Source organism: Canis aureus, chromosome 5 (genome assembly GCF_053574225.1).
Source record: "Canis aureus isolate CA01 chromosome 5, VMU_Caureus_v.1.0, whole genome shotgun sequence".
Classification (NCBI taxonomy): Eukaryota; Metazoa; Chordata; class Mammalia; order Carnivora; family Canidae; genus Canis; species Canis aureus.
Genome location: NC_135615.1, coordinates 18,741,468 through 18,756,104, shown reverse-complemented (window position 1 = coordinate 18,756,104; position 14,637 = coordinate 18,741,468). Strand labels below are relative to the sequence as shown.

Below are 14,637 nucleotides of genomic sequence, written 5' to 3'. Positions count from 1 at the left end.
TAAATGGTGCTGGAAAATTGGACATCCACATGCAGAAGAATGAAACTAGACCACTCTCTTGCACCATACACAAAGATAAACTCAAAATGGATGAAAGATCTAAATGTGAGACAAGAGTCCATCAAAATCCTAGAGGAGAACACAGGTAACACCCTTTTTGAACTCAGCCACAGTAACTTCTTGCAAGATACATCCACGAAGGCAAAAGAAACAAAAGCAAAAATGAACTATTGGGACTTCATCAAGATAAGAAGCTTTTGCACAGCAAAGGATACAGTCAACAAAACTCAAAGACACCCTACAGAATGGGAGAAGATATTTGCAAATGACATATCAGATAAAGGGCTAGTTTCCAAGATCTATAAAGAACTTATTCAACTCAACAGCAAAGAAACAAACAATCCAATCATGAAATGGGCAAAAGACATGAACAGAAATCTCACAGAGGAAGACATAGACATGGCCAACACGCACATGAGAAAATACTCTGCATCAATTGTCATCAGGGAAATACAAATCAAAACCACAATGAGAATGGGGAAAATTAACAAGGCAGGAAACCACAAATGTTGGAGAGGATGTGGAGAAAAGGGAATCCTCTTACACTGTTGGTGGGAATGTGAACTGGTGCAGCCACACTGGAAAACTGTGTGGAGGTTCCTCAAAGAGTTAAAAATAGACCTGCCCTACGACCCAGCAATTGCACTGTTGGGGATTTACCCCAAGGATACAGATGCGATGAAATGCCGGGACACCTGCACCCCAATGTTTCTAGCAGCAATGTCCACAATAGCCAAGCTCTGGAAGGAGCCTCAGTGTCCATCGAAAGATGAATGGATAAAGAAGATGTGGTCTATGTATACAATGGAATATTACTCAGCCATTAGAAATGACAAATACCCACCGTTTGCTTCAAGTGGATGGAACTGGAGGGTATTATGCGGAGTGAAGTAAGTCAGTCGGAGAAGAACAAACATTATATGTTCTCATTCATTTGGGGAATATAAATAATAGTGAAAGGGAATATAAAGGAAGGGAGAAGAAATGTGTGGGACGTATCAGAAAGGGAGACAGAACATAAAGACTCCTAACTCTGGGAAACGAACTAGGGGTGGTGGAAGGGGAGGTGGGCGGGGGGGTGAATTGGTGATAGGTACTGAGGGGGGCACTTGACGGGATGAGCACTGGGTGTTATTCTGTATGTTCGGAAATTGAACACCAATAAAAAATAAATTTATTATAAAAAAAAAGAAATGACAAATACCCACCATTTGCTTCAACGTGGGTGGAACTGAAGGGTATTATGCTGAGTGAAATAAGTCAATCGGAGAAGGACAGACATTATATGTTCTTACTCATTTGCGGAATATAAATAATAGTGAAAGGGGATAGAAGGGAAGGGAGAAGAAATGTGTGGGAAATATCAGAAAGGGAGACAGAACATAAAGAATCCAAACTCTGGGAAACGAACTATGGGTGGTCGAAGGGGAGGTGGGGGGGGTGAATGGGTGATGGGCACTGAGGGGGCACTTGACGGGATGGGCACTGGGTGTTATTCTGTATGTTGGCAAATTGAACACCAATAAAAAATAAATTTATTTTAAAAAATGAGGGAAAAGAATAAATTTTAGTTATAAATTTCATTTAAATTGGTATGTTACAAATTCTACAGAAGACAAAAATTTGAGTGTCACTAGTTAACGAAATTGATATGCATCTTTGGTTTCTAATTTGAATTATATTGCAAAGTGCATTCCAAACTTCTTGTTGTGATTTAGTTCTAATTTTAAGGCATTATGGTCTGAGAATATGCCAGGGACGATCCCAATCTTTCCGTATCGGTTCAGACCTGATTTGTGACCCAGTATATGGTCTTTTCTGGATAGGTTCCCGCTATCCCTTCACTCTGAAGAGTTTTGATCAGGAATGGATGCTGTATTTTATCAAATGCTTTCTCTGCATCTATTGAGAGGATCATATGGTTTTGGTTTTTCTCTTGCTGATATGATGAATCACATTGATTGTTTTACGAGTGTTGAACCAGCCTTGTGTCCAGGGAATAAATCCTACTTGGTCATGGTGAATAATTTTCTTAATGTATTGTTGTATCCTATTGGCTAGTATCTTGTTGAGAATTTTTGCATCCATGTTCATCAGGGATATTGGTCTATAATTCTCCTTTTTGGTGGGGTCTTTGTCTGGTTTTGGAATTAAGGTGATGCCTCATAGAATGAATTTGGAAGTACTCCTTCTCTTTCTATCTTTCCAAACAGCTTTAGTAGAATAAGTATGATTTCTTCTTTAAAAAAATTTTTTTAAAACTTTTATTTATTTATGATAGGCACACAGTGAGAGAGAGAGAGAGAGGCAGAGACACAGGCAGAGGGAGAAGCAGGCTCCATGCACCGGGAGCCCGACGTAGGATTCGATCCCGGGTCTCCAGGACCGCGCCCTGGGCCAAAGGCAGGCGCCAAACCGCTGCGCCACCCAGGGATCCCCTGATTTCTTCTTTTAAACTTTTGATAGAATTCCCCAGGGAAAGCCACATGTCCCTGGATTTTTGTGTCTTGGGAGGGTTTTGATGACCGCTTCAATTTCCTTCCTTGTTATTGGCCTGTTCAGGTTTTCTATCTCTTACTGTTCTAGTTTTGGTAGTTTGTGGCTTTCTAGAAATGTGTCCATTTGGCGTATAGCTATTCATAATATGTTTTTTTTTCATAATATGTTTTTACAATCCTTTGTATTTCCTTGCTGTTGGTAGTGATCTCTCCTTTCTCATTCATGATTTTAATTTTAGTCTTCTTTCTCTTCTTTTTAATAAGGCTGGCTAATGGTTTATCTTATTAATTCTTTCAAAGGACCAACTCCTGGTTTTGTTGATCTGTTCCACAGTTCTTCTGGTCTCGATTTCATTGAGTTCTGCCCAAATCTTTAGTAACTCTCTTCTTCTCCTGGGTGTAGGATCTATTTTCTGTTTTTTCTCTAGCTCCTTTAGGTGTAAGGTTAGCTTTTGTATTTGAGTTCTTTCCAGTTTTTGAATGGCTGCTTGTATTGCGATGTATTTCCCCCTCAGGACTGGTTTTGCTGCATCCCAAAGATTTTGAACTGTTGTATGTTCATTCTCATTAGTTTCCATGAATCTTTTTAATTCTTCCTTAATTTCCTGGTTTCCCCTTTCATCTTTTAGCAAGATGATTCTTAACCTGCACGTGTTTGACGTCCTTCCAAATTTCTTGTTGTGATTTAGTTCTAATTTTAAGGCATTATGGTCTGAGAATACGCAGGGGACGATCCCAATCTTTTGGTATCGGTTCAGACCTGTTTTGTGACCCAGTATGTGGTCTATTCTGGAGAAAGTTCCATGTGCACTTGAGAAGAATGTGTTTTCAGTTGAGTTTGGATGTAAAGTTCTGTAGATATCTGTGAAATCCATCTGGTCCAGTGTATCATTTAAAGCTCTCGTTTCTTTGGAGGTGTTGTGTTTAGAAGACCTATCAAATGTAGAAAGCGCTAGATTGAAGTCACCAAGTATAAGTGTATTATTATCTAAGTATGTCTTAAATTTGGTTATTAATTTGGTTATTAATTGATTGATATCAATTCTTCTGGTGGAGGGGCCTTTGTGCTGACTTTCAGGTGTGGGCACTTGGGGGAGCTGATCAGCCCCCTGCGTGGTGCAGGGCTCAATGAGTGATGTTATTTTTTTTATTTTAAATTTTAAAAATTTTTATTATTTATGATCGTCACAGAGAGAGAGAGAGAGAGAGAGAGAGGCAAGACATAGGCAGAGGGAGAAGCAGGCTCCCTGTGGGGTGTGCGATGCAAGACTTGATCCTAGGAACCCCGGATCATGACCGAAGCCAAAGGCAGATGCTCAACCACTGAGCCACTCACAGGCCCAGAAGACTACATTTCCACACCCCAGAGGATTTTGCAAATGTCCCCAAATTCTCAGTCATCCCACCAACTTCTGAAGGGAAGCCAGCCATCTCACAGGGGATCTCAGAGATTTGAGAGGCTTGGGCCTCCTCGCATATATGCTTTGGGCACCCTTGGCCACTGCCCTCTGTGCGCATGCGCAGGGATGCCAGCTTCTGAGGTGCGCAGGCGCATTCGCATTTAGCAGCGTTGCTAGGTTACACTGGTTCTGCGTAGGAAGATTCTAAGTCGTTGGGCTTGGTCCCTGAGACATTGAGGCGAGGCCCACTTGCCTTATTGCTGGCGCGGGAGTGTATCGCACTAGAGGCGGTGAAACCTGTGTCACTGAAGCCTGTCGGCTTCATTATGAAAAAGAGATCTGCAGCGCGGAATGGGTGGGGCCTGCTGCGCTTCGGCTTCAACCTCAGGCCTCTGAGGGTCAGGTCGCCGCCTATGACTATGACTGTTGACAGCTTCCACAGCCCCGGTCCCGGATACCACATCAGATATCAAGATCTCCGGGGAATCCACAGAGCTGTGATTGAGGGCGATACAGAAAAAATGCAGGAGATACAGCAGTTGCTGGTTTTTGGTTTACATGACTTAAATAAAAGGGACAGGAAGAACAGGTAACAGGGCTTTTGAGGCGGGCGGGAGGAGTCGGGGCGAGCAGTAGAGGGGCTCGTGACATTAAAAGCAAAAATTCTGGAGTTTGATTCAGCCACAGACACAAAAAAAAAACGTCTCTGAATCAGAAAGTAATATTAGCAAAATAAAAGAGAATGTACTTGCAAAATATTTACAACATATGTTTTGGAGAAAAAGAACATCTTCGTTTTACAGGGAAGTTATTACAGGAATGAGATAGGGGCCCCTGGATGGCTGAGTCACTTGGCCTCTTCTGACCTCCTCTCAGGGTCATGATCTCTGGGTCCTGGAGCTTAGCCCCTGGTGAGGCTCCCTGCTCAGTGGAGAGTCTGCTTTTCTCTTTCCCCCTCCCCTCTGCTGGTGTTCTTAATTTCAAATAAATAAAATATTTTAAAAAGAGGCATAAAATCCCATTTTCCATCTCAAGCTTTGTGAAGATAAGGAATGATGTTACTTATACTACTTAAAATTTAAGTTGTTTTGGACTTTTCAGATAGTTTGGTGGTTATGTACCACATTGAAAAATAAGTATTTCCTTGAGCCATGAAGCTTATTGATGTAAAATATCTTTAGGAAATAATTAGAAATAAATAATATACAATATGCTATTCTCAGCACTATTTACAATAGCAGTGTATTAAGGAGTCACTTAATGGCCTGTATTCGTAAATGGCAGTGTATCCAGAGGCTGGACTACTATGTGACCACTGAATGTGGAAGAGATAATTGATACACATTAACATGCAAAGCTGTACTTTGGATCATTAAATGAGTGAAAAATAGTTTTGTTGATACATACATATAAGCAGACAATGGTTTTGAGTTAGCCAAAAAGATGTGCAAATATAAAATTAGTTATCTTCAAACATTTGGATTCTAAGTGGATTTTTCATTTTCTTAAAATCTGTGATTTCTATAGGAAAGATACATAAAAATTCTAAGAAAGGTTTATTATCAATGAACTAATCCAGGAGAACAAGAATATGAATCTTGTGTAGACAAAAAATAGTTTCTACTTATTTACTTTAAAGAGATTTTATCGATTCATTTGAGAGAGAGACCAGGCAAACAAGCAGCAGGGAGGGGCAGGGGGACAACAAGCAGAAACCCATGGAGCAGGGAGCCTGATGATGTAGGGCTCGATCCCAGGACCCCTACACTTGAGCCAAAGGCAGATGCCTAACTGATTGAGTCACCTAAGCGCCCCTCTTCCTATTCAAAAAAAATTGATGGGAGAGGATTGGTATTTTCTAACAACCTTTAGCCTCTTCAGAACTAAGGGGAATATTTTTATCTGTATTGTAGGTTGTATTACGCATACATTAAATATATACATACGGTTTTATTTATTTTTATTTATTTTTTTAAGGATTTTATTTATTTATTCATGAGAGACACACACAGAGAGAGAGGCAGAGACACAGGCAGAGGAGAAGCAGGCTCCATTACAGGGAACCCGACGTGGGACTCGATCCTGGGTCTCCAGGATCACACCCCAGGCTGCAGGCGGTGCTCAACCGCTGCGCCACGGGGGATGACCTATACATATGTTTTTATTATGTGCAGCTTTATAACATCTAATAAGTGAACGGTTAATGATTTTATTTTGGTTAAATCCTTATAAAAATAAAAAGTAAAAAATACAAATGGTATTGCAAAACCTTATAGAATTTTTGTTGTATCCCTCTTCTGAAAAAAAATTAAAAAATAGCAAATACACATTTTATTGCTATTTCAAAAATATTAGTTTACTTCACAAAAGTTTTCTTTAAAAATATTGAACTTTCTTGGTGCCTTGGTGGCTGTTTGTTGAGCATCAGACTCTTGATTTTGGCTCTGGTCATGATGTTAGGATTGTGGGGTTGAGCACCCTGTTGGGCTCCATGTTCAATGGGGAGGCTGCTTGAGATTGTCTCCCTATCTCTCTGCCCCTCTGCCCTTCACCGCACTCCTGCATTCTCTCTTTTTCCAAGAAATAGATAAATCTTTAAAAACTACAGAGCTCTCCAAATGAATTTTTTAATAATAAATTTATTTTTTATTGGTGTTCAATTTGCCAACATACAGAATAACACCCAGTTCTCATCCCGTCAAGTGCCCCCCTCAGTGCCCGTCACCCATTCACCCCCACCCTCCTCCCCTTCCACCACCCCTAGTTTGTTTCCCAGCGGTAGGAGTCTTCATGTTCTGTCTCCCTTTCTGATATTTCCTACCCATTTTTTCCCCTTCCCTTCTATTCCCTTTCACTATTATTTATATTCTCCAAATAAATTTATGTATTCTTTCAGTCCATTTATTTCTCAGACAAACCTGAACACAAGTTATGTAGCAGACATAGTCTACTCAGGATCTTTTCAATTTTAACAAGACTTCAGGGACTCCTGGGTGACTCAGTGGTTGAGCATCTGTCTTTGGCTCAGGGAGTGATCCCAGAGTTCTGGGATCGAGTCCCACATTGGTCTCCCCGTGAGGCACCTGCTTCTCCCTATGTCTGTGCTTTCTGTCTGTGTCTCTCATGAATAAATAAAATCTTAAAAAAGAAGACTCCATGTTGCCCAGTATGAGCAAGATGAGAAATTTTATGTATTTAGGTTTTAAGGCTTTCATTTTTAAGTAATCTCTCTACCCATCATGGGGCTGGACATTTAAGGACACATGCTCTACAGACTGAGCCAGCCAGGCACTCCTAAGATGAGAGATTTTATTTTATTTTGTAAATGATAAAAGATGTATTTATTGTAAAAAGAAAAAGAGAAGGTCATGGGAGGGGAGGAATAGAAGGAAAGCGTGGATCTCAAGCAAAATCCACCCTGAGCATGGAGCCTAATGTGGGCGTCTGTCTTCATGACCGTGAGATCATCCTGAGCTAGAACCAAAAGTTGGACACTCAGTCAACTGAGCCACCCGGGTGCCCCTAGGTGAGAAATTTTAAATGGAAGTATTAGGACTTAATCTCACGTGAAGCTTTTCCTTGGAACTTCCTGTCAAAGGAAAACATTTCTGAATCAGAAATTGTAAAAGATTACCTTTACCTGCCCTTTTGACATTGCAATAATACTAAATACTAATATTGGTAATTGAAAATACTTGATTTCTATGAATCTAAACATTTTCTATTAATTAAAATGCTTAGTAAAATGAGCTTCCCACCACCCCCCCAAAAATAAAAGAACTCTCCCCGTTTATTTGAATCCTGAGTTTCTTTTGACTTAAAATCCCTTGAAACTTAAAGTAAGGGTTGCTTTAAAAAAATTCTTTTGTTCTTTTAGTCCTCTCTTCTCATAATGCTTTCAACTACTGAAAATTATTTTAGCTCTTGAACAATGTAATTCCAAGCATAGGACTAGAAGTGCAACAGACCTGTTGTATATGTCACTATTATTTCACTTAAGACACACCGTAGATTGTATGATGCCCCACCATTTATGTACCAAGAAGAAATTTTTAGAAATCATGCCAGTTATAGTTTTAAGACATTTTGAATTAGAAATTGGATTCCGATGTCAGAGATATTAAAAGGTGACAAAATGAGCATCTTGGAATCATTGAAATAGAGTATTCTTGCTCATCCTTAAACGTAGCTGCAAAGTGGGCATAATTGGATTGTTTTCCCTAATTGTAGTGGGTCTTTGTAAGTTGTAGTAATAGCTATAATAATATTTGTGCTAGGAACTAGTATTCTAAAACTTTGCATGGATCCTCATTTAAGGATCACGACAAGAGGTCTTGTGAGATAAGTACCTTTTATTTTATTTATTATTACTATTGTTTTGTAACCTCTATAACCAACAGGGGTCTCGAACCCCTGGCTCCCGAGATCGAGTGACATGCTCTTCAGAGTGAGCCAGACAGGCGACCTGAGACAACTATTTTTATGCCCATTTTGTGGATGAGGAAATTGCGATAAGGCTAAATGGTCACTGTGAAGCGACAGAGTTAAAGTGGGAATCAAACCCAGGTTGAGCTGCCTCCTGAGGTCATGCTCTTCCTAAACAGATAGGCTGCTCTTTTAATAGAGTGGTGAAGAATCACTAATAAATATTGTACTTTCTTCCAAAGAAAACTAAATCTTTGTTTTGGAGTCATGAGAATAATACAGTATTTAACATTTACAATTCTGTGAATTAATTTGAATGTTTTGAAAACGTACACTGTAATTTCCTGACAAGTCCTTTCATGCTCACAGGACGGCTCTCCACTTGGCGTGTGCCATTGGGAGTGTAGATATGGTGAAGATCCTGGTACTTTCTCAATGCCAGGTAAACCTCCGTGATGGAGAAAACAGGACAGCTCTCGTGAAGGTGGGTGGTCACACCTATGTCTGCCTGAGGTGGATTGGATTGAAGTCCTTGGAATGAACATTTGTTGCAATTAAACATAACTCATTGGTGAAACTTGTGGAATGTTTCCATTCAGTTCCCAGAATTTACATTCTGTTTCTCCTTATAATGCTGACAGGCTGTACAATGCCAAGAAGAGGCATGTGTAGATATTCTTCTCAGAAAAGGTGCTGATGTAAATACTAAGGATTTCAAGGGCAACACCGCTCTCCATTATGCGGCCTATGAGGGAAATATCTCAATAGCACGCAAGCTGCTTTTGAATAAAGGAGATATAGAGGCCAAAAACAAGGTACAGGTCAAGTTTTTTTTACAACGTATTTCACAAATAAATGAATAAATAAATAAATAAATAAATAAATAAATCAGTAAATCAATCAGTAAATAAATAAATAAATGTAGCTGCAAAAGGTTTTTCAACATGTATATGTAGATATATTTGTACTATAGCACATATATATATATGAAGACATCGACACTGAATTTTATACAACAGGTCCTGTCATCATGGAAACAACTCCAAAACCAAGGCAGAGGGAGGGAAAGAGAAAAGTAATGCATATAGTAAGGAAACATTCTGTCTGCTAGCTACCCTTCCACCCCAGAAAGAAAATCTTCCCCTTTGTGCCTGGGAGTAGATGGTGCCCTCAGAGCCCACAAAGGATTGAAGGCCTAGAGGGGAGTGTGGTGTTGATGGAGGCCGAAAGCTGTGCAGGGGCTTAGGAAATGGATGCTTCTGGGGATGAGTAGGAGACCGTGACCCAGAGGAGTAGCTTGGGTGAATGTAAATGGGAGGAGAAAGCAGCAGGTTGTAATAGGCCTTGGGCACTCTAGGCCCTAAGGTTCAGAAGATGAGAGCAGGGGGATCAGGTCATGACATCCTACAGGTGGTATCTGCTTGTGCTGGTAGCCACTCTGCCAGCCATGTACCACGGTGAGGCCTCCCATTCCGGAGAGTAGCTCCTGCTCAGCCTATGTAGTTCCTCAGTGGGGTGGTAGGTGTGCATGGGGAGCTGGTGATGACCACACTTGCCAGTCTCCCTGTGCTTTCTTTGACGTGCATTACCTTCAGTCGCTGCCCTTGCAGAAACACTGTTGTGTGTCATAGATAGGGTCGATTTTTCATATTTGGAAGCTCAAACATTTCCTGGATGAAAATATTTTGAAATATCTGTCTAAGCTTTTGCTTTAAATAACACTTTTTATTTTTGAAGATTGTGTTTATATGAGAGAGAGCAAACATGAGTAGGGAGGAAAGGCAGAGGTAGGGGAAGAAGAGGCCTTCCCACTGAGCTAGGTAGCCTGATGCACGGGGCTTGATGTCAGGAGTGGGATCGTGACCATAACCAGAGAGAGATGCTTGACCCACTGAGCCCCCCAGGCTTCCCATAATACTTCTTCCTTCCTGCCTTCCTTTTTTTAATTAAGCTTTTTTATTTATTTATTTTTTCACCTCACACTCTGGGGTTTATGTACTTATTTTATCTTTTAGTTTTTTCTTTTTAAATTTTTTTAGTTGGAGTTCAGTTTGCCAAGAAAGAGCACAGGACCCAGTGCTCATCCCGTCAAGTGCCCCCCCCTTGGTGCCCGTCACCCAGTCACCCCAACCCCCCACCCACCTCCCTTTCCACCATCCCTTGTTTGGTTCCCCGAGTTAGGAGTCTCTCATGTTCTGTCCCCCTCACTGATATTTCCCACTCGTTTTCTCTGCTTTCCCCTTTATTCCCTTTCACTCTTTTCTATTCCCCGTATGAATGAGACCATGTAATGTTTGTCCTTCTCCGATTGCCTTACTTCACTCAGCATAATACCCTCCAGTTGCATCCATGTTGAAGCAGATGGTGGGTATTTTTTTTTTCTAATTGTTGAGTAATCTGTGGTATATGTCCACAATGGAATATTACTCAGCCGTGAGATTTTATTTTTTGCGGGGGAGTGAGCATGTACAAGCAGGGGGTGTTGTGGGGGCAGAGGGAAAAGAAAGAGAGTAAGAATCTGAAGTAGACTTTGCGCTGAGCCTGGCGCAGCGCTGGATCTTATAACTCTGATCATCACCTGAGTTAAGACCAAGAGTCAGATGCTCAACGGACTGAGCCACTCAGTTGCCCCTAAATAATGATACCTCTAAAGAAGCATTAGAGAAGGCAAGTTTCTTTTATGTATTTATGGCAAATATTTATGAGAACACAGAATGTGTTCTGAAACTTTATTTTCAAAAATGTTTTCTCACCCAGTTTGTTTTCTTATTTAGTGTCAAACAACAGAGGAAAGCAAAATTTGCCTTGGAAATAGGCTTTGTCTTAAAACACAAAACAAGTGTATTTTACAATATCAAATCTAGCTGCTGTTGAGAAGTTCCTATTTGATCAAAAAGTGATTGATTAACACGGTCAGAGTTTGTCTTTTATCAGCCTTGACTTAAGAGGGACAAAAGAGGGGAAATGGAGAAAGCAGTCAGGAACATGCAGAGCGATTTAGACATTTGGCAAGTGAGGGGAAATATCAAGACAAGGTTTTGGGATTGTGTTTGTTTTTCTTCAGTGTTTATGTTTAGGTAAGGAGTCTTCAATTTTCAGGGATAATAATTCTTACTTTACGAACCAGTGAGTGTGTTGTAAACTTATATAGAGATCAATTCTAGGAGGACTCTAAGGACATCAGATTGGCAGTAAACAGGTGGTTGAATGGGCACAAAAAGGGACGCCTGTGTGGCTCAGTGATTGAGCATATGCCTTCGGCTCAGGGCATGATCCCGTGGTCTCCGAATCGAGTCCCACATGGCACTCCTTGAATGGAGGAGCCTGCTTCTCCCTCTGCCTGTGTCTCTGCCTGTCTCTCTCTCTTTCTCTCTCTCTCTCTCTCTTTCATCTCTCATGAATAAATCAATAGAAATCTTAAAAAAAAAACAAAAAGTGGACAAGAAGAGGAAAGAACACAGTATAGTATTTTGCAGCTATAGCCACTTAGATACGAGTCTAAACTCTGCTTGCAAATCTAGAATGTCTTGATGGGAAGGACGTAAGGAGTGTGTAAATAATGGAATCAAGTTGCATTTTGAGTTTACTAGTCCTTGTTCTACCTCTAGCCATGGAAATTGAATGCAGGTTTGATAAGTGACTCATTTCTGTTTTTGGCTGAATCCTCAAGTGATAGGGAGAATTGGCCACATAGGTGAAAGGGGAGACTGGCATGGTTGTGTACTGTACTAGTTCTCAGCTAGACTTGTGCTGGTGAATCACAGTCAACTAGGGAACTTTAAAAGAATTTACAAGCCTAAACTGTCCCGTGAAGATTTCGACGGAGTGAATCCAATAACGTGTGTACGCAGAAATTTGGAAATAGGGTTTTGAGATTCTGTTACAACGCTTGGCTAACAACTACTGAATGGGTAGGTATACATATACAAATTTAGAGATGTAAAAATATTAAATCTCTGGAAGAGATTTAACTGAAGTGGGATACTGGCTACTTCCTTCCACTCTCTCCAACATTAGCCTTTCATCTGTCTGTATCTCTTTGAGAATTACAGATGAAAATTATTGGTCATCTCGTTGGCTTGAAAAATAATTACCTTTCCTTCCAACTATCAGTCATTCACCGGCACCCAGATGGGAAGTCTTTATGAGTAGTCTTTTAATAAGTAGAGTCTGACCCTTTAAAGATTTTACGTGTTTTGCTACCATTCTGATTATTACAAGCAGGGTTTTCCCAATTGCAGCAGTAGAAATCCGTGAACCTTCTTTTTTAGTTGAAGCTGTACGATAGACTATCTTAGGATGTCTTTCAAATTCATAGGGCCCTGGCATAGTGCATAATCACTACTGTGTTAAACATTCAGCATGTAGTTAGTGACAATACAGATGGTAATTGTTTTAATAACTTTGCTTCAGCATTCCTCTGAACTCCTGTCTGTTCGGTTAGCAATGTGAGGGCAGTAAATACAAATAGATTGTAGTTGAAACAAGCATTGGAAAATTCTGACCGTAGGTGTTAATGAGTCTTCACAGCAATTTTCCTTAGAAGGTGGGGCCTAATTTGTTGGTAAAACATGATCCTGATGCTTTAGGAAAGGTTTGATGTCCAAGTATTTGTTTTACGCACGGCCATTGGAAACAGTCACAGCAAATAGAAAAACACAAGTAGGCTATAGACTAAATGTGGCCCCCGGATGTATTTAGTTTCCACTGTCAGTTGAGCTAACATTTAAAATTATGGCACGCATGTAGAACTCTGGATTTTGAGCTTTTCTTACAGATCACTTCTGGTACCTTGAGCCCATGCTGCTGTTTGGTATGCTGTGCAGAGGCTGTCCCTTTATAGGAGGCATGTGTCTCCAGTTTGCTCGTGTCCCCGCCTAGGTTCTTCACTGACTCGTGTCACCTGCTTTGCCTCCATAAGCACTGAGTTTACAATTACTGTTTTATGGTATATGTTGACAAAGATTTCAAGATTTTCAAGACACTCCATATTAATTTATAATATATATTTTGTATTTTATGTTAATTTCTTAGGATTGGGATTGAATTTTCTGTTTCTTTGTCACCTTATTTTTTTCATTACTATATTCAGTAATTGATGAGAGACACACAGAGAGAGGCAGAGAGCTAGGCACAGGGGGAAGCAGGCTCTCTATGGGGACCCTGATATGGGCTCGATCCCAGGACCCTGGGATCATGATGTTCACCCTCTGAGTCACCCAGGGTCTCGGTATGAATTTTCTAAGTTAAGAATTGAAAGTCGTTTTTTTCACAAACATTTTTTCTATATATGTACAGTAATCATGTACCTTTTGGAATATCTGCAAGGCATGTGAAGTTAATCCTGGTTCTCCTTGGATAGATTATGCATATTTCAGACAGTATTCTCTTTCTCCTTGGTATTATTCCCTAAATACGCAATTTATATAGTAGCTTTTATTATACTAAAAATAATCCGTATAAAGCAGTATTAGAATTTTTGAATAATAGTTTTTACTTAATCTCAGTTTCCCAACATGTAAACACCCAGTGCTCATTCAGTATTAGAATTTTTATTGGTAAGTCATGACATTTTTATTTCTGATTTACACTTAGTCTAAATTATAAATAATCAAAAATAGCAATGATAATAGAAACTAGAATACAAACCGGTTTTTTTAGAAGTAGATGTGCATTAGGTTCTCAGAATGAGTATAGTAGAGAATAAAATCTCATTGACTCATTTCACTTAGCGTAATACCCTGAGTCAGTCAGAGAACGACAATTATCATATGATCTCATTCATATGTGGAACTTAAGAAACAAGACAGAGGAGAAGGGGAAGAAGAGAAAAACTTAAACCAGAGAGACTGAGGGAGACAAAGCCTAAGAGACTCTTAATCATAGGAGCCAAACTGAAGGTCACTGGAGGGGTGGAGTGGAAGGATGGGATAACTGGGTGATGGACATTAAGGAGGGCACATGATGGAATGAGTCCTGGGTGTTACATAAGACTGAGGAACCGCTGACTTCTACCTCTGAAACTAATAGTATGTTATATGGAACTGAATTTGAATAAAAGGGTAAAAATGAGAAAAATCTCATACTGAGCTTTCTAACAGTTAAGAAAAAACTTTATCATGGTATAATAGGAGAAAGTCCAAGGACTATTTATTTAGTTATTTATTTTTAATATTTTATTGTTCTTATTTTTTATTTTAAACAAAAAAACCCACAATTTTTTATTGGAGTTCAATTTGCCCACATAAAGAATA

The 14,637-nt window shown here is 39.9% G+C and overlaps 1 protein-coding gene across 1 annotated transcript in view; it reads left to right on the top strand.

The window, feature by feature from the left end:
- Positions 1–14,637, top strand: part of LOC144313293 (uncharacterized) — a 30,758-nt gene that overhangs the window by 3,119 nt on the left and 13,002 nt on the right. The window contains exons 2-4 of the mRNA XM_077896431.1: positions 4,156–4,547; positions 8,753–8,867; positions 9,025–9,198. Of these exons, the coding sequence (XP_077752557.1) occupies positions 4,156–4,547; positions 8,753–8,867; positions 9,025–9,198 (681 nt within the window). The remainder of the gene's footprint in view (positions 1–4,155; positions 4,548–8,752; positions 8,868–9,024; positions 9,199–14,637) is intronic.